Below are 24,832 nucleotides of genomic sequence, written 5' to 3'. Positions count from 1 at the left end.
ACATAGCAAACATTTATTTATATGATCTCTTGATTATAGACGTGCCCGATTATCTTGTAAATAATAACGTTAATTTAAAGATATGCAGCAATCTGTAAAATTAGATGTTTTCATTTTTCACCTGTTAGGAAAATGAAATATTTCCTGTGATTCAGTGGAAACAGCATGGCGCGGGTAGCTTGTCACAGAGAAAAGATGTCAGTAGAATGGTTTCATTTTGTATTATTATTTCACAGCATTCAGAATTATTTCCCACATACGACAGCAGTAGAAAGTCACAATCAAGGTAATGTATGTTTCTTTTCCTATATACCAACTGATTTTTTAAATTTCTAGTTGAACTGAGGGTACACAAGTGTCACCTCTGTACTTTACATGGATATGTTTACAAACAAATGAATCGTTGGTTTGATCAGCAATTACATTTGCATTTCATTATGTTTGTGGATTTAAACGGTAAATCTGGGTTAAGATTATAGCCATATGTGACAGTATACATAAGGGTGCTTTGAGATTCGAATGGATTTGTGTGTTTCCAGCGTTACAAATGTACAAATATAGGACACACATATTTATCAGCTCGATATGATAACCTGTCGCGGTGGTGTACTATCAGACGGATTTAGGTCAACATCACTAAATTACTCGAAGCAACTCACTGTATGAACAGATTGATGCTCTAAATAAGTATTCGATACTATCTATGATAAGCGATATAGAATTTATTTTCACACCAAGAATATTGGTGCCCACATTACATTACCTCAGGCAATGTTTAGACCTACTTCAGTAGTAATATATAGCTGTCATATATATATGGGGATCGTTTTCACAACATAACGATATTTATTGTTGTTTATACCCACTATATTTGTGTAACTGTTCTATGTCTATATGTGATCGTATGTAATTTACCTGTGTCTTGATAAAGGGGCAGATTGCCCCAAAAAATGGACAATTTACTTGTCTGTACTGTCGTTATTACTACTTGACAATTATATATATATAGTCATCGTTTTGTCGCAGCTCAGTGGTATGCAAAGCTAACATATTATTTATTGACAAATTTCATTGCAGTTAAGTATAGCAATCTAAATGTCAACTTTTAAGGCAGGTACATGTCTGTATTGTAAAACTGGATTCTGCATAACATAGTGTCTTAGTACAACTTTCCAAATAAATATATTGCATACGCAGTTGAAAATAAAAATTTTAAACCAGAAAACATTTATTTTGTTAGTATAGCCAAGTAATTGACCCGTTAGCCTTAATCCTATCCTGTGTAATTATAGCCTGAAACCATTGTTGGGTGACCCTATTTCAGAACTTCCCTGTTGGTGACTTGTTTGTAGTTCATAGTATACGTAACAACAACATACCACATATACACCTATAGCTCATGCATGGGTAAGTGCAGAGTTTCACATACTTGTGGACTCTAGATTTGTACGGTTAATTCTTCCTGTTTCGTAAAATTTTGTATTCAGCGGAGTATGTGTACACAAAGTTAATAGATTACTTCCCTTCAGACCAATGCAGATAAACATGCTCTATATACATCCGTGTTCACATTTTTTCGCGCATTCTATATATATATATCCATAAAACATCAAGTTTATAATAAGAGTGACCCTGAGTTATAAAGTTTTGTTTGTTTTCGTTTTGCTGACGACCAATTAAGTTAATCAGTGACGGCTAGTGTTCCCATGAAAGTATTATTGACAATAAACCATATATGTACATATCAGAAAAGGTCTCAATGTATCTTTAGTCATTGTCGAGCAGGTGGCAACATTGATGCGTGACAACATTAAAAATCTATTGTTGAAAATGTTCACGGTTCAGTAGGTATACTGATGAGAGGTTGCCGTGGAAATATTACAGAAGCATTTTATGCATACATTCAGTTTTAACATTGTTGTATGTCTTTCTAAGGCATTTATTATTCGCCCTCATGTTGGGAGATTCAAATCACCAGTTTTGTTCATTTTTTTGTTTGTTTTTATTTTGGTCAGAATTCATTTTGATATCCAGTGAGGATTTTGATAGCATTGTGTCAGAAATGGTTCATTGTAAACAAAATTGTCGTAAATACCCAGTATTTAATATTTTTAGAATAGGCTGAAATACCTCTGATATATCATGAATTTTTGTTGTTATTGATGATGGACATGTACATGTGACTGTCACATATGATGCACATTTTCTTTCGATGTACCAACACTTTATCACTAGCCCTCCACCACTGGGTTGCGAGTTCGAAACCTACGTGGGGCAGTTGCCAGGTACTGACCGTAGGCCGGTGGTTTTTCCTCGGGTACTCCGGCTTTCCTCCACCTCCAAAACCTGGCACGTCCTTAAATGACCCTGGCTGTTAATAGGACGTTAAACTAAAACAAACCAAACCAAATCTTTCGATACCTTTTATGTTTTAAAGATTAATTCATTATACTACATCATGTAAATTATTATAAGAAATAAACTTACCAAGGTATTCTAAGTTCTTACAGATTTCTCTCTTTTATCATGCATACATGCACTCTTAGAACAGTAATTATATATATAATCGCACCATACGGACAGCAATGGGCTTGTAGACAACCCACTGAACACAGAAGATTTTGCTTCTTGTACTTGTTAGCGCTAATTGCTAAATGACATGTTTTATATTCTTGCAGCTTTTATACAGACAGACAACCACCTTACATACATAGGTGGAACAAGAGACCTGACTGGCATTCCTTTAGATGTAAGTATCCCATAGCTTGAGTTAATGGTTATTTCTGGTGTGTGACAGCAGATCAGGAGTGAAATAGTATATTAGGGGTGAAACGGTACACTTTCAGCACGGTTCGTTACGTATTGCGGTATAGTTTATTTTAAGATATATAAACCAAAAAACAATTACCGGATGAATAGCTGATGTGGAATATCGTAAAACGAATTCGGCAAGTAGCTGCCGTCGCATCCTTTATCGGAAACCAAAATGTTTCTATACGGACTAGTGCCATTTTCCGGTCAAAACATTGCTTTAATGTAAGGCCTCTTCAGATTTGGGACTCATCGAATTCGCTTGACCAATCAGAAGCTAGCTTTTATATATATGGTCGGTCTACCTTCCCCGGCACATAGTGAAATAGACACCAGTATAAAAATTTACTGCTCGCGGTTCATGTACCATACTTTGCCGTCGCTATACCGTGTACTAAACCAAAAGTAAAATATTGCGGTTCAGTTCCACTGTGGTAAACCATTTAACCCCTATGGTATATATATATATATATTCAGGGCATCCAGTTGACCCTTGACATTTAGTAATTTTAGAAGTCAAATCTCCATTTCTCGGAAAGATGAAGGGTCAAAACACTATGTCAAATAGACATGCTCCTTCAAAGTCAAGAGTCAAATTTGATTTTGGAGGTCAAAAACATACTCTCAAGGGTCTACTGGATACCCCTGTATATTTATTACATAATGTGTTTGATTTTCCTAAACTATACTCATAAGGTATATTTCGAACTATTTCACAGCTAAAATAACTATTGCACGGTCACGTGCAAATTATTGGACACCTGTGACATTTCAGAATTTGGTCATATATATGCAAACTATTGAACACCTATGAGGTTTCGAAATTTAGTCCTACCATTTCAAGCGTCTACGCCACTCAGATGTCAACACTGCCGGGCGACAGTCATGGTGACTTCTAGGCCTGCAAGAAAGTCAAGATTTCAGTGATTCTTAGTGTGTTTTAGTGATAATGTAATAGAGCAAGTATGTCATGGGTGTCTGTGCAATAGTCCAGAATATTTGACCCTCGGTACTGGTACAATGTTCTATTGCACTCGGCCTTCACTCTCGTGCAATAAAACAGTGGTGGATTACCAGTACCTCGTGTCAAATATTTCGGACTATTGCACAGAAACCCATGATATATTTGTATAATATATGTGCTTTTCCAATGGTTTGTATTATTTCACTCCAGATGTATATACCGTATTTGACCTAATAAGGGCGCAGGTAATTGACAGTGGGGGCGCCCTTATTAAGATTAGTTATTCTGAAGTTTTATGAAACAGACTATACCTTATAGCAGAATACCCAAGGTTGTGGAAACGGTAAAATATTCAGTCATAAAAATATTCCAGATGAAGATATCTATTCATTATCATATATTAAGCTTAAACATCACTTGAATACTCCTGTAAACTTGTAAACCATGCCAGCTGATCTTTAGACCAGAGAACGTGTGTTCCACCATTTATGTTCAAATGGAACTCTTTTGTGTTCTATTTATAGAAACAGGTGATTTCCCGGATCATATCAGACATCGTTTTCTTTTACCTAATAATTGATTTACAATGTCTTTTACTAGCTTTCTGTTCTGAACAAAAGTTATTTATCAACAAGAATGAAGTCTTTACTTCATCTTCAAATAAAGATGGTAAGTTATTATTTGTATGTGTGTTTAGTTTTGGGTGCTCTTTGCACTGACATGTCATCTGTAGCCTGTAGGAATACACAAAATGTGGCGAAAACATGTGTTCCAGTTACTTAATTTGCTGAAGAAAATTGAACACATAAAGTAGCAAACTATTTGACATGAATTATTACTTTTGAACACCATTTTGACACTCAGTCAAAGATTTATTTCCTTGAAAAAAGGTAGGGGCGCCCTTATTAGGGCAGGCGCCCTTATTAGGTCAAATACGGTACACCCTCCCAAGATTTTGTAGCAATCATTTTTTCTTGCAAAATTTATTATCTTTCATGCGTGTCTTGAACACCCGTTATTCGTGTAAATTTGTTCCAAGACCATTTGGATTGTCCTTGCTTCCCTTCAGGATTTCGAAGATTTTGGCCCCTAACATCACTGACGAGTCCTAGTAGGACAAACATCAGTATGATGTAAATGTCTCTATCATCACTGACGAGTCCTAGAGCCCTAGCATCACTCATGAGTCATAGAAGAACAAAACAGCTATATGATGTCCCTAGCATCACTGACAAATCCTAGAAGGACAAAACAGCTATATGATGTCCCTAGCATCACTGACAAATCCTAGAAGGACAAACCAGCTGTATGATGTCCTTAACATCACTGACGAGTCGTAGAACAAACCAGCTGTATGATGTCCTTAACATCACTGACAAATCCTAGAAGGACAAACCAGCTGTATGATGTCCTTAACATCATTGACGAGTCATAGAAGAACAAAACAGCTATATGATGTCCCTAGCATCACTGACAAGTCCTAGAAGGACAAACCAGCTGTATGATGTCCCTAGCATCACTGACAAGTCATAGAAGAACAAAACAGCTATATGATGTCCCTAGCATCACTGACAAGTCCTAGAAGGACAAACCAGCTGTATGATGTCCCTAGCATCACTGACAAGTCATAGAAGAACAAACCAGCTGTATGATGTCCCTAGCATCACTGACAAGTCCTAGAAGGACAAACCAGCTGTATTATGTCCCTAGCATCACTGACAAGTCCTAGAAGGACAAACCAGCTGTATGATGTCCCTAGCATCACTGACAAGTCCTAGAAGGACAAAACAGCTATATGATGTCCCTAGCATCACTGACAAGTCCTAGAAGGACAAACCAGCTGTATGATGTCCCTAGCATCACTGACAAGTCCTAGAAGGACAAACCAGCTGTATGAGGACGTCCTTAACATCACTGACAAGTCCTAGAAGAACAAAACAGCTATATGATGTCCCTAGCATCACTGACAAGTCCTAGAAGGACAAACCAGCTGTATGATGTCCCTAGCATCACTGACAAGTCCTAGAAGGACAAACCAGCTGTATGAGGACGTCCTTAACATCACTGACAAGTCCTAGAAGAACAAAACAGCTATATGATGTCCCTAGCATCACTGACAAGTCCTAGAAGGACAAACCAGCTGTATGATGTCCCTAGCATCACTGACAAGTCCTAGAAGGACAAACCAGCTGTATGAGGACGTCCTTAACATCACTGACAAGTCCTAGAAGAACAAAACAGCTATATGATGTCCCTAGCATCACTGACAAGTCCTAGAAGGACAAACCAGCTGTATGATGTCCCTAGCATCACTGACAAGTCCTAGAAGGACAAACCAGCTGTATGAGGACGTCCTTAACATCACTGACAAGTCCTAGAAGAACAAAACAGCTATATGATGTCCCTAGCATCACTGACAAGTCCTAGAAGGACAAACCAGCTGTATGATGTCCTTAACATCACTGACGAATCGTAGGACAAACCAGCTGTATGATGTCCTTAACATCACTGACGAGTCGTAGAAGGATGTTGTTGATCAGGGGCATGGAAATGAAGTTGCTCAAGTGTTTTGTTTAAAAAGTTTGTTATCCTATTTAATGCGTAAACATATAGCTTTATATATAACTAGTTCCGTCACTGAATATTTGTTACTATTTTTACAATGTGTTTAATTTTTTTCCAGGTAAAACCAGGTCATTTACATGAACATGATAGGTGAGTGTCTTTTTATTTCCCTCATTTTGTGTCGGATATCCTGTGATGTGCAAAGAATGTTTCAGCTCAGTATTTTTCACCTTGAAAGTTTTGTAAAGTAAAAATGTCATGAATATATTAAGTTGTACAGAGGAGATGCTGGACCACTATATTATCTGTTTATTTCTGTCTCGTCAAGGGCGACTTGAAACCAAACACACTTGTTAACAGTTAACATGATCTAACATGTCCAGATCATGATATTTCATTGGGATTGCACTAAATGCAACATATGAATATGTAAATTTTCACATAGGAAAGTCTGTGGACTTCGTATCAGACAGTCTGTGGACCTTCCCCACAGTCTATCATATATAGTGTTAGGTCTGACAGTCTGTAGACCTTCCCCACGGTCTATCATATATAGTGTTAGGTCGTATCTGACAGTCTGTAGACCTTCCCCACGGTCTATCATATATAGTGTTATTGGTCGTATCTGACAGTCTGTGGACCTTCCCCACGGTCTATCATATATAGTGTTAGGTCTGACAGTCTGTAGACCTTCCCCACGGTCTATCATATATAGTGTTAGGTCTGACAGTCTGTAGACCTTCCCCACGGTCTATCATATATAGTGTTAGGTCGTGTCTGACAGTCTGTGGACCTTCCCCACGGTCTATCATATATAGTGTTAGGTCGTATCTGACAGTCTGTGGACCTTCCCCATGGTCTATCATATATAGTGTTAGGTCGTATCTGACAGTCTATAGACTTTCCCCGCGGTCTATCATATATAGTGTTAGGTCTGACAGTCTGTGGACCTTCCCTACCGTCTATCATATATAGTGTTAGGTCTGACAGTCTGTGGACCTTCCCTACCGTCTATCATATATAGTGTTAGGTCGTATCTGACAGTCTGTGGACCTTCCCTACCGTCTATCATATATAGTGTTAGGTCTGACAGTCTGTGGACCTTCCCCACGGTCTATCATATATAGTGTTAGGTCGTATCTGACAGTCTGTGGACCTTCCCCGCGGTCTATCATATATAGTGTTAGGTCGTATCTGACAGTCCGTGGACCTTCCCCACGGTCTATCATATATAGTGTTAGGTCGTATCTGACAGTCTATAGACTTTCCCCACGGTCTATCATATATAGTGTTAGGTCTGACAGTCTGTGGACCTTCCCCACGGTCTATCATATATAGTGTTAGGTCGTATCTGACAGTCCGTGGACCTTCCCCACGGTCTATCATATATAGTGTTAGGTCGTATCTGACAGTCTGTGGACCTTCCCCGCGGTCTATCATATATAGTGTTAGGTCTGACAGTCTGTGGACCTTCCCCACGGTCTATCATATATAGTGTTAGGTCTGACAGTCTGTAGACCTTCCCCACGGTCTATCATATAGTGTTAGGTCGTATCTGACAGTCTGTGGACCTTCCCCACGGTCTATCATATATAGTGTTAGGTCGTATCTGACAGTCTGTAGACCTTCCCCACGGTCTATCATATATAGTGTTAGGTCGTATCTGACAGTCTGTGGACCTTCCCCACGGTCTATCATATATAGTGTTAGGTCGTATCTGACAGTCTGTAGACCTTCCCCACGGTCTATCATATATAGTGTTAGGTCGTATCTGACAGTCTGTGGACCTTCCCCACGGTCTATCATATATAGTGTTAGGTCGTATCTGACAGTCTGTAGACCTTCCCCACGGTCTATCATATAGTGTTAGGTCGTATCTGACAGTCTGTGGACCTTCCCCATGGTCTATCATATATAGTGTTAGGTCGTATCTGACAGTCTGTAGACCTTCCCCACGGTCTATCATATATAGTGTTAGGTCGTATCTGACAGTCTGTAGACCTTCCCCACGGTCTATCATATAGTGTTAGGTCGTATCTGACAGTCTGTGGACCTTCCCCACAGTCTATCATTTTGTGTAAGGTTGTATTTTAACTGGTGTTTAGTGGTAGGATGTGTTGAATCCTGTGATCATGTATTGAAATAATCAATAACAAGCCGTATGTCTGCTATAATGCTGCTTCCACTCCGATATTTGTACTAATCACATTCGTCCAGGTAGAACGTTACCTGTGCATACATTGACCAAGTCTGATTATAATAGAATTTTTCGACACTTCCTCATCACGGCGCACAATAGCAAACCACAATGATGGTGATCTACCCCATTAAAAACTGATGCAGGTGGCTTCTGTAATTATTAATAAAAATCTCCTATGTATGGACTTTGCGTGCTTTGAACAATGTATTTACGAATGTATGTGAATGTTATCAGCTGTGGTCCTTTAGCTAGCTATATACATTTCTAGTATTGATTTCTCTAGATCTCTGCATTTGGATAATCCTCGATGGCTCTGTTTTATATGGTGACAATGATAATTCAACTTTTGACTTGTTTTTATGTAGATATTGATGTTATTAATTGTCTACTTCAATGTGGCAGTCATCCATTCTAGAATACTGTGTACATCAAAATTACAAATTTGAACTTTGAAGCCAACGGTAAAATAACAAAAGTCATATCAGAAATTTTTTATGTGAAAGAATTCCATGTTTTTGTTATCAGTGTCATTTAATCAGTCAAAGAATCGAAAGTATATGAAATGATTTGACCATCGAAACTGTTGTTTATAAACATTGCCGTGGCCAGGTGGTGAAGGTGTCTCGACATGTTTTCACTAACCATCCACTTCTGGGTGGTGAGTTTAAAACCCATATGTAGTTGAAATTGCCTGGTACTGACTGTAGGCCAGTGGGTTTTCTTCGGGTACTTGGGATTTTCTCCACCTCCAAAACCTGGCTTGTCCTTAAATGACTGGCTGTTACTAGGACGTTAAACAAAATAAAAATAGATGAACAAAAAACATTGCATGGAAGAAACAGAAACATTTTTCTCTCATATCTCACCATGTTGGATAGAGTTTGCCCATGTAAGATAGCTACAGTATGTAAGATAAATCTATCTTACATAGCATTTCACACAGTGCGGAGTAATCTGCGTTCAAGGGGGACAACTCCTACAATGTCGTGTGCTTGTGTTTACATCTGACAGTCCTTAGATTTATTATATCGTCGGTGTCGGTTTTGAAACGTTGGATTTAACTATAAAAATACACATATTCTGAGATAAATATATATCATATCAGCAATAAACCAATAGGGCTACACGGTTAAACGATTAGACAATTCATCTGAGCGAAAATATGACTCCGTTACTGTACAGTAGACTAGGCCTACAGGCCTGTTGTAACAGTTACAGTACAGTACGTATACAGTACAGACCGGCCTACCCTACAGGTTTGTCATTTGCCATTAAAAACATGCAAACACATACAATCACCTGGCAATGATAGGAAGTTGAATAAAAGCCATAAATAAAAAAAAGTTTATAAAAAAGAAAATGTCAAACATCACAACTGATGAAATTAATGGTTCCGTTTGCGTCAGCACAGGGGCCTGGAATTTGTTCACTCTAGGCCTATCCAGTAACCTGTGTATTTGGAAATTGGGAATTGGCTCTTAATGAACGAACATTCGGTAGTCTATGTTTGTGTAGAGTAACCAGGAAAACTAACTGTCATCCTAGCCTTTCAATATGATCATCGTTAGCGACGGACCTACCTTCGTCATTCTATCAAGAAAACCGGTTAAACACATATAATCCTATGTCACAGAAAAGATCGAATACTCTCACTATTGGCTGGTTCACACATGAAGTTGCCAAAATCACTGTGAATTTAAAATTACCAACCACGAAACATCGCCGCGTCATGGCGATCGAGATCGACATCACTCTCAATAGCCTTGAACTATGAATGGAATTCCAATGACAGTCGTGACGTCATGTAGTGACGTAGTATTTTATAAAAAATGTGACTTGGCAATAAAAAGTACAGTTTGTTCCGTGAAATGATCAAATATGTCGAGGTGCAAATCAAATCATATGTAAAATTGGAAAACTCATTTCAGCATTGGATTTTTCAAAGTATTGTTGGTAGAACTTCTTTTTCTCGGATGTTGGCAATTTGATCACAGACCACGTTAAAAGTAGGTCAAGTAACGGTAATTTTTATCAGCGAATTGTTCATTCGTTCATCACTTAACCACAAAAGGAATGAAATTTGTGTGCAAACTTTGTTTGCCAAAATTGGGAAGGATATTTCAGAATATCATAAGTATTTTTAGTAAAAACTTCAAATAAACAAATTAAAAAATTGAAGAAAATGGATGGCTGAGGGACATTTTCACCCAAAATTTGGTAGTGATATGGGAGAAAACGACTCTTTCATTATGTGTGTATGTAGGATAGGGATATTCCACCCTCGGGATCACAAAATGTGATAAAACCCTCGGCAAGCCTCGGGTTTCACCACATTTTGTGACCCCTCGGGTGGAATATCCCTATCCTACATATACACATGAAAGAGTCTTATAATCTTTAAACAACTTCTTCTCAATAAGAGGCCCATATATGGGTCATGATGCAGATCTTGAGTCAGTAAATATATATATAGCATGCTGGAAGAAATAAGGTTATTTTAACTACATTGTTTGTTTAAACGAATTACTTCGACCTACATAACGGATCAAATGTGAATCTTTTAAACAACTTCTCATCCATTAGATATATCAGTGATGCACATGTCCACATTGTTAGTCAAAGGAATTATTGTCTGGGTCATTGTTAGTGTTGTTCCGGCCCAGTTTGGTCTGTGTTTAACAGTCTTGTTTATTTACGAAATAGACCTGTTTAGTCATTGTTATATTTATTTGTGTGATATATATATATGAGGATGGCCTTCAGCCAACAGTTTTTGTAGAATCCATTGTAGAATTGATTTAATATTGCCTGGAGTCTAAATATGCATGACTATTACCTGGTAGACTGTGGATAGTCACAAAAATAGCTATTATGGTAATTAACCTTTTAGTATATAACTAAATATATACCTTAATCATGCAAGTGATGTCATAGGATAAATATATATCTTAGATCAGTGAACGGATATAATGATTATGTCCCTGGAAATGTAGACTTTATTTTCATTGAGTGGTAAATATAAAATCTGTCCGATTTGAATTTCTGTCCTCATATATATATCTTGAGAATGTTTGATATAAGTTAGTAACAAATTTTTCTAAATCATATTACCAAATTATGATGATGTGTTAGATGCATTGATACCTTCATATATAGATATAGCAATATTTTTATCTTCAAATTCCCAGTTTGTGTATTAAATGGTGCCTGACTGAGCTAGCCCTGCCTACCTTGAATAATTAGGCTAGATCTAGACGATTAAGAAAGAAAAGTCTTAACCCAGAAAATTGTACATACTTTATATTTTCAACAAATTCTGCAAATTTTCTCTCAGGGATGTTGATTGGAAGCAGCATAAAAATTTCTGCAAATATCAAACCATTTAGTTTTTTTTACTGGCAAATATAATTAAGCATTAATTAAAGATGAATTAGACAACTCATTACATTCCCAGCTGCTTAAAAATGTAATGACTTATTTAAGTAGGTAATGTTATTAATCTTAATATTATTAAATTTATTTTTAAAAATTAAAGTAAAAAAAGATTAGAGTACATATTGTACCAAATTCAAGCGATAAGCTATTCAGATTTATTACATACGTTTGTAAAATTATAATAACATTACACTTTATTTCCACAAATTGACAAAAAGTTCCTTTTGTTAACAAACCAGTGATGTAAAATATTGCCGTATGGGATAGCGTTTTAATACCATGTAATTCATTTCTCGTGCTTCAAGCATACTGGACAAACCAGTTCTCCCAGTTGAGTTAGGCTATCATGCAGATAATTTGTAGCATCATTTTAAAATACGTGAAAAGATTAAAGTGTTGATAGAAGGTTTTTTTTTTTTTTTATCGTACATCCTTCTTTACACATGCCTGTATGAGGTGTGAAATATGTTGACCTTCAATATTCCAATATGGCTCTGTGGTTTGTATATATATGGTTATAAATGAACAGGTTATTTCTCAATTTAGTGTTATTTTGTTGTGTTATGTGGTTGAGATTTAGTGTTATTTTGTTGTGTTATGTGGTTGAGAAATGTGTGTAGATTTGTGGTAATGTTGTGCCACGGTTGGTTGCCTGTCCTCCTGTGGCTCCCAAGGGAAGCAGGCCTCCTGTACAGAGCTGGTTGTGTATTGACGGTAATGTAATCAGGTTGATATCGCGGAATCATTGTGACACCGAACCAGTAGTGGCGGTGTTGTCATGCCACACGACCTTCCACTACGGCAGGTTGTAGACTGTTGCAGGATGTGACTGCCCTGTGATTCTATTGATCTGCGGGCTCATTCATAATATATCACTATTCCCTACTATACTGTATCCATAGACTGTAGCAGTTAGATTTAGGTTATACAATGTCACAGTTCAGTGAATTTTGTTTTTTTTATAATCATTTAGTAGCTGCGGCCGACATACGAGGATCTTATGTGCTTGGTTATGTACGTAGTTTCAATATATATCGTGCCAAGTCTCATTTCATTCCAGTTGAATACATTTATACAGTTACTAGCTTGATTGGTTCACCTATACAAGACAATACTCCTTTGTTTTTTCTAGGACCTGATATGTTTTGTATGCTATTGCCGAGAGACAAAACGAAAAAAAATAAAAATAGTATACAGCCTTTATATGCTAAAACCTCTTTAAGATTATTTATTAAGTACATTGAAGTTGTTTAGGACAGGTATGTATGCTGGATAGATTTTTTAAACAAATATATATTTAGAAAGAATTGAAAATAAATGTTTCGGAATAAAATGCAAGTAAATTGCAAGGGTATTTACATGCTTGGGTGACCCTGATAATGTCAAGGTAAATATGTGATATGTAGGTTGAGTTTTATATGTAATATTTAAATATGATGAGATATTTCAAAAATGCTGTGCTCATTGAAACGAACAGTTGGTGTCATCAATGTATAAAACACTTTTATCAAAATTTTGAAAAACAGAATACCGTTTTCTGACATATATGAAGGGGCCCAGGGTCCAATTTCGTAACCTGGTATAGGTACAGGTAGGTATAGGTCAATCATATGTCTCTAGTTACATTGTAAATATAAAAGATATACTTGTAAAAGAATTTTATTTTATAATTTCATTAATAATCAATTAACACAGTCTAGACATCAAAGCAGTTGCAACTACATATAGACTAATTATATATTCATTGCATCAGCTCTGAATTTGTACATATCGTATCATTGAACATAAATTTTTATCATATATGTTATAATCTCTGTTAAAAATATTATCATAATATCATGTCAGTCTATATATTGTAATGTTATAATAATATGTATATTGTAATTACACTCCAATGAATTTCTAAATGATAATTTTCTGATATTTTAGACCAATTACTCGTTAATTTACAAGAAAGTCGGCTGATGAAAATGAGACTGTATTACCTGTGAATGTATATGTATATACATGTACATGTACATACAATTGTATTGACCACATATATATATACAGGTAACATGTAGGAATCAATTGACATCACCATGGAGACGACAATTAATTTTCAGGTCCTATAAAAATTTCAATCGTCATATCTAGATCTACAGCCACACAGACTGTTGGGAAACCAATGACTATTTCATGAATAATATATATATTGATGTGATAGACTAGCTTTAATGTGTAGCAGTTTGAATTAAAACATCGTGATTACATATAACCCCAGAGATTACATATTGCAAGGATCCGGAGACAATAATGTTATACGTACATTTTATCTTTTCAGGTAGAATTTGCATATATTTCCCCGTCCCTTTTAGATAAATAAAACCAGTCATGCAGCAGATTTTTCAGATCTGATATATAATTTCTCTACCATTAAATATGTCTAAAGCACACAGATGATGAGTATATAATGTTATTTAGGTATGTTAAAAGAAGCACTGTCTACCTGTTTAAAGGCACGTGGTATATTTAAAGGCACATGGTAGCTGACATTCCAGTAACACCTTACCGATCCTCTTACATACGCGTATATACTTTCTTTACTGAAACCTGCCTGGGTGTTCATGATCACATTTAGGTTGCTAATACTTTAGGGATAGCAAACCCAGCATGATTTAATTATATCGAACTTTTATTACGTTAGTAAGGCTGTTATGAGTAACCTATATCACCAGCTGCCAGACACAGGTCTGGTTTGACGAGAAATCAGGTTCAATATTGTTTACACGGGTAGCTGTCGTAATAGGTAATGCTGTCATCCTCCAGTGTCAATGGTAAAAAAACTTGGGGAAAAAATACAATATCCCTGTGGTTCCTTCTGTTTCAAACACCAAAGATATGCTTTAATCTGTCAATCTGTCGGAAACATGGTCAAAGGTATCATTTTATTATTTTGTTAGAATTCAATCGCAACAAGCAACATGATTTGAGGGTTTGAACCCTCAAATCCTGTTGCTTGTTGCGATTGAATTCTAACGATATATTGCCCCACTTTCTCAATCGCCCTGCATACTCAGAGGTATCCAAGCCGGGATTACGGAACCTACAGAACCTAAATTAGAAGAATGGCGTTGGGTCTTTTCTCGAAGATTATTTTATAATTTTGATTTTTCATGACCCTATTTCACCATATATACGACGCCACCACCTCTCCCCATCCACCCGTCCAGCCACCCCACTCCTACCCTTTGTTCACTTTAGAGATTTGAACTAGCAATCTTTCCCGATGTATATGTGTATGTACATGTGTAACAGATAACACAAGAGGCTGTCCAAAAGGGATTATGTCATTCTTCCTGCTGTTCCAGGTACAGTCAGTATTTACACATGTGATAAGCGCATTGAAGACACCACTAGCGCAAACATTTGAACTAGCTTAATGCATCGTTTCACAGTTGCAACAGTTGATTAATGGGAGGAAAAGCAAATAACTTAATCACCAACAAAGTAGAGTTTTAAAAAAATGTTGATTTCATTATCTCTTTTCGGTTACAACTAATAAGATTTGCGTATAGACAAAATGTGTTGGATACCCAGGAGTGGATCAGGTATAAGAATTCAGGTGTACTTGGGGCCAAAATTTTGTACCTGAGACAGTTCTCATCTGAAAAACTGAATATTCATATATCTTAATGAGTAGTAGAAATAATGAAATCAACACAGGCATTTTCGCTAACGTTTCAGGCCTTGCTGGCCATCTTCAGGCGATTTGTTTATTCTTGCTTAGTTACATTATGACATCATCTATTTGTGACGTCATAGACAATTCTTAATGAGTATATATATGCATAGATGGAATTAATTTGTGCTTTTATTGAAATATTAAATAGTTTAAATTTCCATTGAAAATGAACAGATATTGCATATACTCATCAAATTCAATGTTACATTGTCGAGTGAAAAGGATTTTATGACATGGTATTGTGGTGATATTATATAGCTTATTAATCTATAATAGGTTCCTCCAAACAGATGCTGTTTGAAACATGCATGACAGTGGTATAGAATTTGATCCTTGAAATCAAAGGTATACAGTTACAAGATATTTGTAATAATGCTGTGAAATGATACGGGATGTAATGTTTGAAATCAGAGGCTGATGATTGATATCACAGACACTGATAGGGGATCTCGAACTGTCTGGATTCTGGCCATGGCCAGTCCGGGGAAATTAAACTTCTGTCAGCTGGTTTATTGACAGCGACCATATCGATCAGTCTGTCAATCTCATTCTAATAAACAATGCTAATGTTAATTTCATCTGTAGAAACAAGTTCGGTCGTCACATGTACAATTTACCTGTACAAAATGATTTAGGTTGTTACAATTTACCTGTACAAGTGATTTATTAGGTCATCACAATTTACCTGTACAAAATGATTTAGGGTGTTAGTTTACCTGTACAAGTGATTTAGGTCATCACAATTTATGTTTCCTGTTAAAAGGATTTATATTTAGGTCATTGCAAATTACCTGTACAATTAATTCATCAAGGTAATAAAAGATTTGGATATATTTCAATTAATAGATTTTTTTCATGAAATTGGAGGTGGGGGAGGGGGAGCGTATATAGGGATACCCATGTCCGTCCCATCCCGTCCTGTTCCATCCCATTGCACCACATTGCACCACGTTGCATTGCAACCTGTCCCATCCAGGATCCCAATGCAATGTAACTAGCTAATCTCAGGAACTGCTGATCATGATGCGATCCTCACCAAACTGTGTTTCAGGGTGTCGAGTGGCAGCGGGGGCATTGATGTCTTACAGACATTTTCTAGTTTTTCTTTTGGTCGGACATGAACCTAGGTTTTAAAAAAATCTTAATCGTGATAGGTACACCACTGTGATTTATTTTGGGTTAGTAATGATCCTGATCTGTTAATTGTTGATAAAGAGGGTTAGTCTATATAGCTAGATCCTGGTGTATGTGGTTGTAAGTTTCCGGCCCTTACAACCTGTTAAGTGTTTACATGCCAAATTTCCTGGTGTCTGTCATGATTTGTAAGCCTAAATAAAAACATACATGTTAGTATTTCTATACAATAGATGCATCTGCTGGGGAAAAAATTGCTATTTTGTCTGGTAGTTATAATATCCTCAACCAAATTCTTGTATTATATATAGTGGTCTGTTGTTATTGGAATCAGAAATTATAACATTTTGCAATGCTTGAAGTTTCTTCATTTCTGTCAAACCAGCAATTAATTTTTTAACTAAATGGTTCGTCCTTCAGAAAAAAATTCATCTCGTTAGTTAATTCTCATAATCATAGCATCCATCATAAAGTTAAATGGTCAGATCTTTCTGATAAAAAAAAAAAGAAAGATATCATCTTTGTAGACCCTAAAGCGATCTAGAGCTGGTGGAAGACTTGGGCATCAAGTGAAAATGTACTGTAATAAGTAATCATTAAATTAATTGTTGGAAACTAGAGTAGGATTATAGTGAAAATTTTGTCGAAGCAGTGGCCTATATATACTTATCAGAAAGTTGTATGAAAATTAAGAAAAGGAAATAAAAATCTCAAATGAAGATAATGTATTGTGTAGATGTATTTGATACCAGGTTTCGTTCATTTTCTGTGGCTAGCAGCTAGCTGTCCAGATCGGACTCAGTGAAAAAAATTGCAGGCGCATTGGCCCGGGGCCAGTGGATTTGGTGTGTGAGCAAGTAAATATTGGTCACTATTTGTCGGATAGACAAGTGAAATTTTTCTTACAATTTTCATTTTCTCTTTCAAGAAATTAAAGATAATGTTAATTCATTTTAACTGAAACCTTAAATATTTCACGTTTTGGCAAGTCCTTTGAACCGTAAACTTGCCCAAAGGACCATGCAGTGATGCTGAAATTTCTTGCCTGATCATGAGACTGCAGGATCTGGACAGAATTGGTTCCGTGTGCAGCTAATCAGCCATTGTTTACTCTGAGGATATATGATAGCGTTATACTTATAAACAAGCTTATATTGCAAGGCATAAGATACGTTGTTGTCACCTGGTGAGGAAGGATGATCTATAATCTACTGCTGTGTTTGTTTATACCACCCTAACTCTACATCTGTTGTCATTATGTAAACAAGACACATCCTACTACATTGTACAATTTTTACCAGACTTCCTGGTGTTAAATACTCCGTCGGCTTTCCTGGTGTTAAGTACACGCCTGATCTGAAAAAATGATTAAATTTTGATAATGCTATAGGTTTTACAGATACTTTTTAATCAGCACGTACATACATGATCAGTTTAGTTAATGATGCATGAAATATGAAAAAGGTTTAATTCTTAGCGTATTTATTTTTGTCATGTACGTATCCAGAATTGCTTAGGGACATCAGCTCACAAGTAACTTAGTTCATGAACATACACAGTTTTGAACAACGGTGAAACTTACATGTTGATAAAAACTACAAACAGAGATTTGAACATTGGGGTGACTTGAATTGGTCTTTACACTACAATCAACCGATTTGTTTTAATGAAATGTCACGTTGGAGATTTCAGTGAATGTTTTGACATTTGTGAGCCACATATATAAAAGCTGGTGTTTGCAGATATTTTGTATACATATATGTTTATAAGCATTGTGGAGTCCCCAAGGCTATAAATAGTTGACCTACTTAGTGCGGTTTGTTGACAGTTGTACATATTTCCTTGGGTTGAATAAACATAATAACGATTTTCTTAGTCTTTTATTTATTTCTGATTCGTAATTGTAGTTTGTTACCACACGAATATCTCTTCCACACTTCTGTTTGAATAGCTTCACTGTCATCTAGTGTAGTTCTGAAACCCATAGCTCTTCTGCATCATTAAAGTCACAACACAAGCATATCAGATTGCCAGCCTAGCCTGCTGTGAGCTATAGAAATTTCAGTAAAATCTGTGACCATTGCGCTAGCTGGAAAGGCGGTTCAAAATAATGACGCAGGTACCTGATATAACATACACATATATTGTACATTGGCAGTGAACACTCAATAATCTCCGTATTGAACCAATAATACATAAGATTCCCGCTCTTCTCCGAACTGTGAAATGTATACAGTTCTACATAACTATTTATAGAATTTCACTGCATTATACCTATACATCATTAATATCACTGACAATTTTTCTTCAGTCTGTGATAATGGAGCCGGCAGTCTATGTATAATCATGGACACTTTCTCACACCTTTTACCTGAGATTTCGGTAAAGTTCAAATGACATAGCAAATTTTCTTCGCAAAAAGGAAAAAGAAATTCTTTGAAAAAAGGAAACAGATTTTGTAGATAGCATTTAACCGATTAGGCAAGAGCATATCTGAAGTGACCCTGAAAACTTGCCTGGTAAAATGTTTTGTGACAGAAATACTGCTTGATAATTATACTTTACACAGAGGTATCTTGTTGCCTTGCTCTGTGACAGCAGTACATATTATTGACCATGAAATATTTGGACCAAAGTAAGGTACGCAGTATTGAATAAAGACAACAAATTAAAGTACCAATAATTTAAAAATTCAAACAGGTTTGCTTTGTTTACTTTACTTAATTTAGAAAAATTGTAGCCGTTGGATAAACCTCTGTGGGTAGTTATATATAATTATATTATGGACATGTGGCCATGGGTGTCTGATAAATATGACTGACGCTTATCTTGAATATCTTAAAGCGGGAAAATGTACACTTATGTAGATTTGAGATAGGACTAAGAAAAATTTGTTTAAAAAACTTGATTTTCATGTAACTTTTAAAAAGTAAATGTTAAAGTGCATCATATGTTTCTGGGAACACTTTTAAAATCTGTTCATATCTTTTGTTGCCCATTATCTCAAGGAAACCATGATAAATCTCCTAGAAAAATACAATACTTTGACTTGTACTATGCTATCTTGATGAAGGGCACATTGTTAGGTAAAGTGGTTACCAGATACATTTAATGTATTTCAGTACATATAAATATATAAAAGTATGACTGTTTCCGTTCCACCAGGAAATTTTGTTCATTTGTGCCTCAAGCTCTGGTACAGGAAATAGATGCATTAAATTTGGAAGGGATATATATATATATGTTACTATGTAGGGTCTAGTAAGTAATAGTAGATAAAATTTCGATATATTTGTCGACATAATAGAATAGAATAAAGTTTAAAGTGTCCATGTGACGGTAAATAATAATAAAATAAAAAGTCAAACACAGATCTGCTATCTCCAAAGCTGCATTGTGCTGTTTAGGGGAATGTATATATTAACGAACTATGGTGATTGCAAAACTGGCCTTTAAGGAGTATATATAATGAACCCATATATAATCTTAAAAACTTCATTTGCTTGCAACATCCATCCCATAATGATAATGATTAAAATTGTAAAGAAAAATCATGGCTTCCTTGTCACAGACAGTCTTGTTCTTACAACAAATATTATTTGATTATATTATGGACCTTTGATGAGGTCAATAGGGGAGTTAAATATAGATGTTATATATTGACCTGCACATGACGATCTATTATATACCAAATCAGAACATTGGAAATCTTGACAATAACCATGACAATAACATACCTATATATATATATATATATATATATATATATAATAACCTTTTGTGACCTCATGATTTGGAATGGAGAAACAATGAATATATTTGGGTTTTTTTAGGGAAAATTATTCAAAATTTGTTTTCATTTTAATAGAAAATGGCTGTTTTCTGAAGTTACTTGCATAGATAACTGTTTCATTGTTTTGTATTCATGTTTCTTGAAAATGGCTATTGTTTTGACTTTCCGATGTTGCTTGTGTAGATAACTGTTTCATTGTTTTGTTTTCATGTTACTAGAAAACAGCTATTGTTCTGACTGGCTGATGTTGCTTTATAACTGTTTCATTGTTTTGTTTTTGTGTCTTTTCAGTCCAGAGGATATCTTATTTAAAAGTTCATCTATAAGACTAGATCCATCATGGCTGGATTTTCAAGAACAGTAAGTATACAAAACATCACATGTTTGTATATTCTGGTTGTATATATACTACATTTCATAAAAGTATCTGTAAGTCTACCCTCTTGAAAGTTTATAAGGTGATAAAAAAATGATAATTTTTGTAAAAGATGTATATATACCCGTATATATATATTTTTTTTTTGTATAAATTTTTCAACACAACACATGAATGTAACTATACCTAAATAATTGGTTGCTGTCACTATTTTTTGAAACTAAAAATCTTTGCAACTTTATTTTTTTGTTGTATAAATGGTGACTTAGTGTCAACTTCTAATCTATAAACAGCACAGATAGTAGCTATAGCTTGTTGGACACTAGAATGGTGAAAAAATCATTCCAGCTTTATTATGTCATCTTTGCATGTATTCCAAATTGATAATTCTGGATGGAGGCATATTTTTTTAATTACAGGTAGTTTTCATACACATTTAGGATTTGGAGGCATTTTTAGGTCATCTGAGACGAAACTCTCAAGTGACCTATTCTAATTGTCTTTTGTCCGTCGTAACGTCGTCCATCATGTGTCCTACGTCTGTAAACAATTTACATATTCGACTTCTTCTCCAAAACTGCTAAACCAAATTCATTCTAATTTGGTTAACATTATCAGCATGAGATCTAGATGACAGTTTGATGGTATGCACATGTTGGCCCTGATTGACCCCCAGGGACTGAGGGGTGGGGCCAAAAAGCGTTAATTAAATTAACTGAAATATTTCAAATATCAGGTAACCGTTAAGGCCCATGGGGTTCTTTGTGAAAAAGAATCTTAATTTTTTTCCCATTCCTAGTTTTGTTAAGGTAGTTGTTTGTTTCACATTTAAGATCTAGACTTTTCTGTCTAATCATGATCAAGTTATGTGTAAAAAAAAATTTCTTCAAGTGAATGTATATGTTTGCAGCTGTCGTGCAAATTAGTTGGCATTTTGATCCATTAGCGACGCTGGGGCAGAATTCAGCATTTGTCGACAGTGTCACACGGAGAGCTCCTCACACAAACCACTATGGGCTACAGTTTCCATTTTCAAATGTGTTGTTCTGAACGGTTCATAGTTACCATAACAACGCTTCAACTTGTTGTACCGAACAATTATTGATTTTAAATAGAAACGCTAATTTCCCAAATCCCTCAAGTGCTGGACAACAACTAAGCTTATTTTGTGACCATAGTATTGTCAATGAGATCTAGATCTTGTATCTAAATTTTTTGTCTTTTATAATAAATAGTATAGTGAATGCAATTGATTTGCCAATGTTTTATCAATGTCTCAAGAGAGGTACATGTTGTCAAGTCAAATTCATCTTCAGTTGGAAAAAATATTGTAATTCTGCTTTTTGCTAATCCAAGAAACCCTCAAAATATCTTATAAACATGAATTTTTAAAACATCATCTATAAAATTTGATGTGCCCTACTTCTCTATGTTCTCTATGTCATAGAGCAGACAAATACACTGCTGATAGAAGATAAAAGGAAAATTAAATTGTTATGACTTGCTGATTAATGATTAATTATATTGTTTTTTCTAACCTTGGAAGATTACTGAAGGAATGATTAATACATTAATCGGCACCTTTTAACCTATAGTATGTACTCAATTGACACTAGATTTATTAGTCCTCAACCTGGTGAAACCCCGGGGGTTGGGGGACTATATATAGGGTTCCTATCCATCCATCTTGTATGTATGTAATCATTTTATATAACACTAAAGTTTGTCAGCAATCTAGCAACTTTATTCCTTGAGGGATTTTGGTCAAACTTCATACAATGATAAAGGACCATAATATCTCGGACCAGTCTAAGTTTCAGGGTTTTTGGGTCAAGGTCAAGGTCGCTGATACTATTTTTAGCAGTGGCTGGTAGTGGAGATGTACTGCTTTAGAATACTCATGTATACTTATTAGAATTTCACCATTTGACCTGCAATAGTTACTCATTGACCTTTGATGATGTAATTGCTGTCTGACCCATATAGATACCACTGCACTGATTGACCCCAAATTTAGTTACAACAGTTGACCAATTGTTTTTTCTGTATTTTCAGGTCAGTAGGAATGCCAAAGATGGAACAGGTCGTTATACAAAATACAGACCCAAAAAATTCATTGCACCTTTTGTCAATATCTGGCAGTACGGTGCATTTCCATTGTTCATTTTTTCAAGATAAAGTAAGTAAAATTCAGAATTGTTGTCAAAATTTTTTTGTACAAGATTATTATAATTCAGAATTGTTGTCAAATTTTTTTGTACAAGGTTGGTTTCAGACCAAATTTTCAAAAATAGATTTATTTTTTTTGTTTTTTTTTGTTTGTGAAATTACATTTCTAAGGCTAATGTTGATAAATATTCTTATGAATGGCTCAAAAGTGTGTTTAAATTTTGTCTTATATTGTAAACTATTCCGATATAATGTAATCTCTTACTTTAGATTCTGTTGATGGGGTGTGTCCCCCCACATTAATCAGTATGTGCTGTACTTTACATAGAACTTTTATTTTCCCCTTTCCTCATCTGCCTCAATTTAAAGGCTGAGTTCATCATCCAGTGATTTAGCTACTCACGCTCAGAATCAGAGACTGAGCATGATTTGAGAAACGTTTCTGTAACACGGGAGAAAATTTGTGTGAAGTATGCCAGTGTACTACCATTGTGTAATAAATAGAAACTTAAAAGTCACGAAGGAATACAAACATAGCCTGTTATATCTCTCCTAGACAACATTTCTATTTAAGCCTCCAGTGGCTACTTTCACTTTCACTTTCACAACTTAAGGTCTCTAATTAGAACAGGTCACATTCTGATAAAAGCAAATTTAATTTTTATCACTGAGTTCAAAAACAATACTAACCATGAACACTGTGATCATTATATTATGATGTAAATGTTCATTTTAAATTGGAGCCATCACTTAATAGTTCAATATTTTTTGTTATGACCCTCTATTCTGTTGAAATATTTGTGATTTCATACTGGTTTATGACATCAATATTTTCACCTATGGATTTTGGATGATTTTTTTTTGAAGACCAAAATTTTACATCTTAAAAAATAAAATAAAAATCTGTCATTTTTAGGGAAATTCCTGATATTCCATTGAGAACCTTTATTAAAAATGACATTTTATTCAATAAATAAAAAAAAAACCCATACAAATGCTTAAATTTTGAGACTTGCGTATCCCAGCAAACATACTAGAGGAAGCCCTAATGTCTTTGTGAAAATGAGGAAGGGGATTTATTTGTGGGCAGGGGTGCATTTGTAGATAGATACGGTAGTTTGTTTAGATCTAGACTGGTTAGTAAATGTTTACTTTTGTTTATTTTACAGACAGTACCTCCAGGAGGCAATACCACATTTGATGTTGTATTTTTAGCCAGACAGGAAGGAAATGCAGAAAATACATTATACATACACACCTCACAGGGGCCATTTACATACCACGTAAGTACATTAACATACCACGTAATTACATTAACATACCACGTAATTACATTTACATACCACGTAATTACATTTACATACCACGTAATTACATTAACATACCACGTAATTACATTTACATATCAGGTAATTACGTTTACATATCAGGTAATTACATTTACATATCAGGTAATTACATTTACATATCAGGTTATTACATTTACATATGCGTTTAGTACATGTACATACCAACTAATTACATTTAGATACCATGTAAATACATTTACATACCACGTGGGAACAGTATTTAGATTATTGGCAATATAAATGGTAAAAAGGAAAATGTTTCCATCAGGGAAAAGGAACCAGTGATGAAGTGATTTTCTATAGGGGAATTGG

General features: G+C 35.3%; 1 protein-coding gene across 3 annotated transcripts in view; it reads left to right on the top strand.

The window, feature by feature from the left end:
* Positions 1-23: 23 nt before the first annotated feature.
* The window catches only part of LOC117329746 (transmembrane protein 131-like), a 60,891-nt gene continuing 36,082 nt past the window's right edge, over positions 24-24,832 (top strand). For all 3 annotated transcript variants that reach the window (XM_033887868.1, XM_033887867.1, XM_033887866.1), the window contains exons 1-6: positions 24-286; positions 2,679-2,749; positions 6,459-6,490; positions 20,918-20,986; positions 23,058-23,181; positions 24,341-24,454. In XM_033887868.1, the coding sequence (XP_033743759.1) occupies positions 166-286; positions 2,679-2,749; positions 6,459-6,490; positions 20,918-20,986; positions 23,058-23,181; positions 24,341-24,454 (531 nt within the window). In that variant the 5' untranslated portion in view covers positions 24-165. The remainder of the gene's footprint in view (positions 287-2,678; positions 2,750-6,458; positions 6,491-20,917; positions 20,987-23,057; positions 23,182-24,340; positions 24,455-24,832) is intronic.

The sequence above is a fragment of the Pecten maximus genome, chromosome 6 (genome assembly GCF_902652985.1).
Source record: "Pecten maximus chromosome 6, xPecMax1.1, whole genome shotgun sequence".
Taxonomy (NCBI): Eukaryota; Metazoa; Mollusca; class Bivalvia; order Pectinida; family Pectinidae; genus Pecten; species Pecten maximus.
This window is presented reverse-complemented; position numbering and strand designations above follow the sequence as displayed.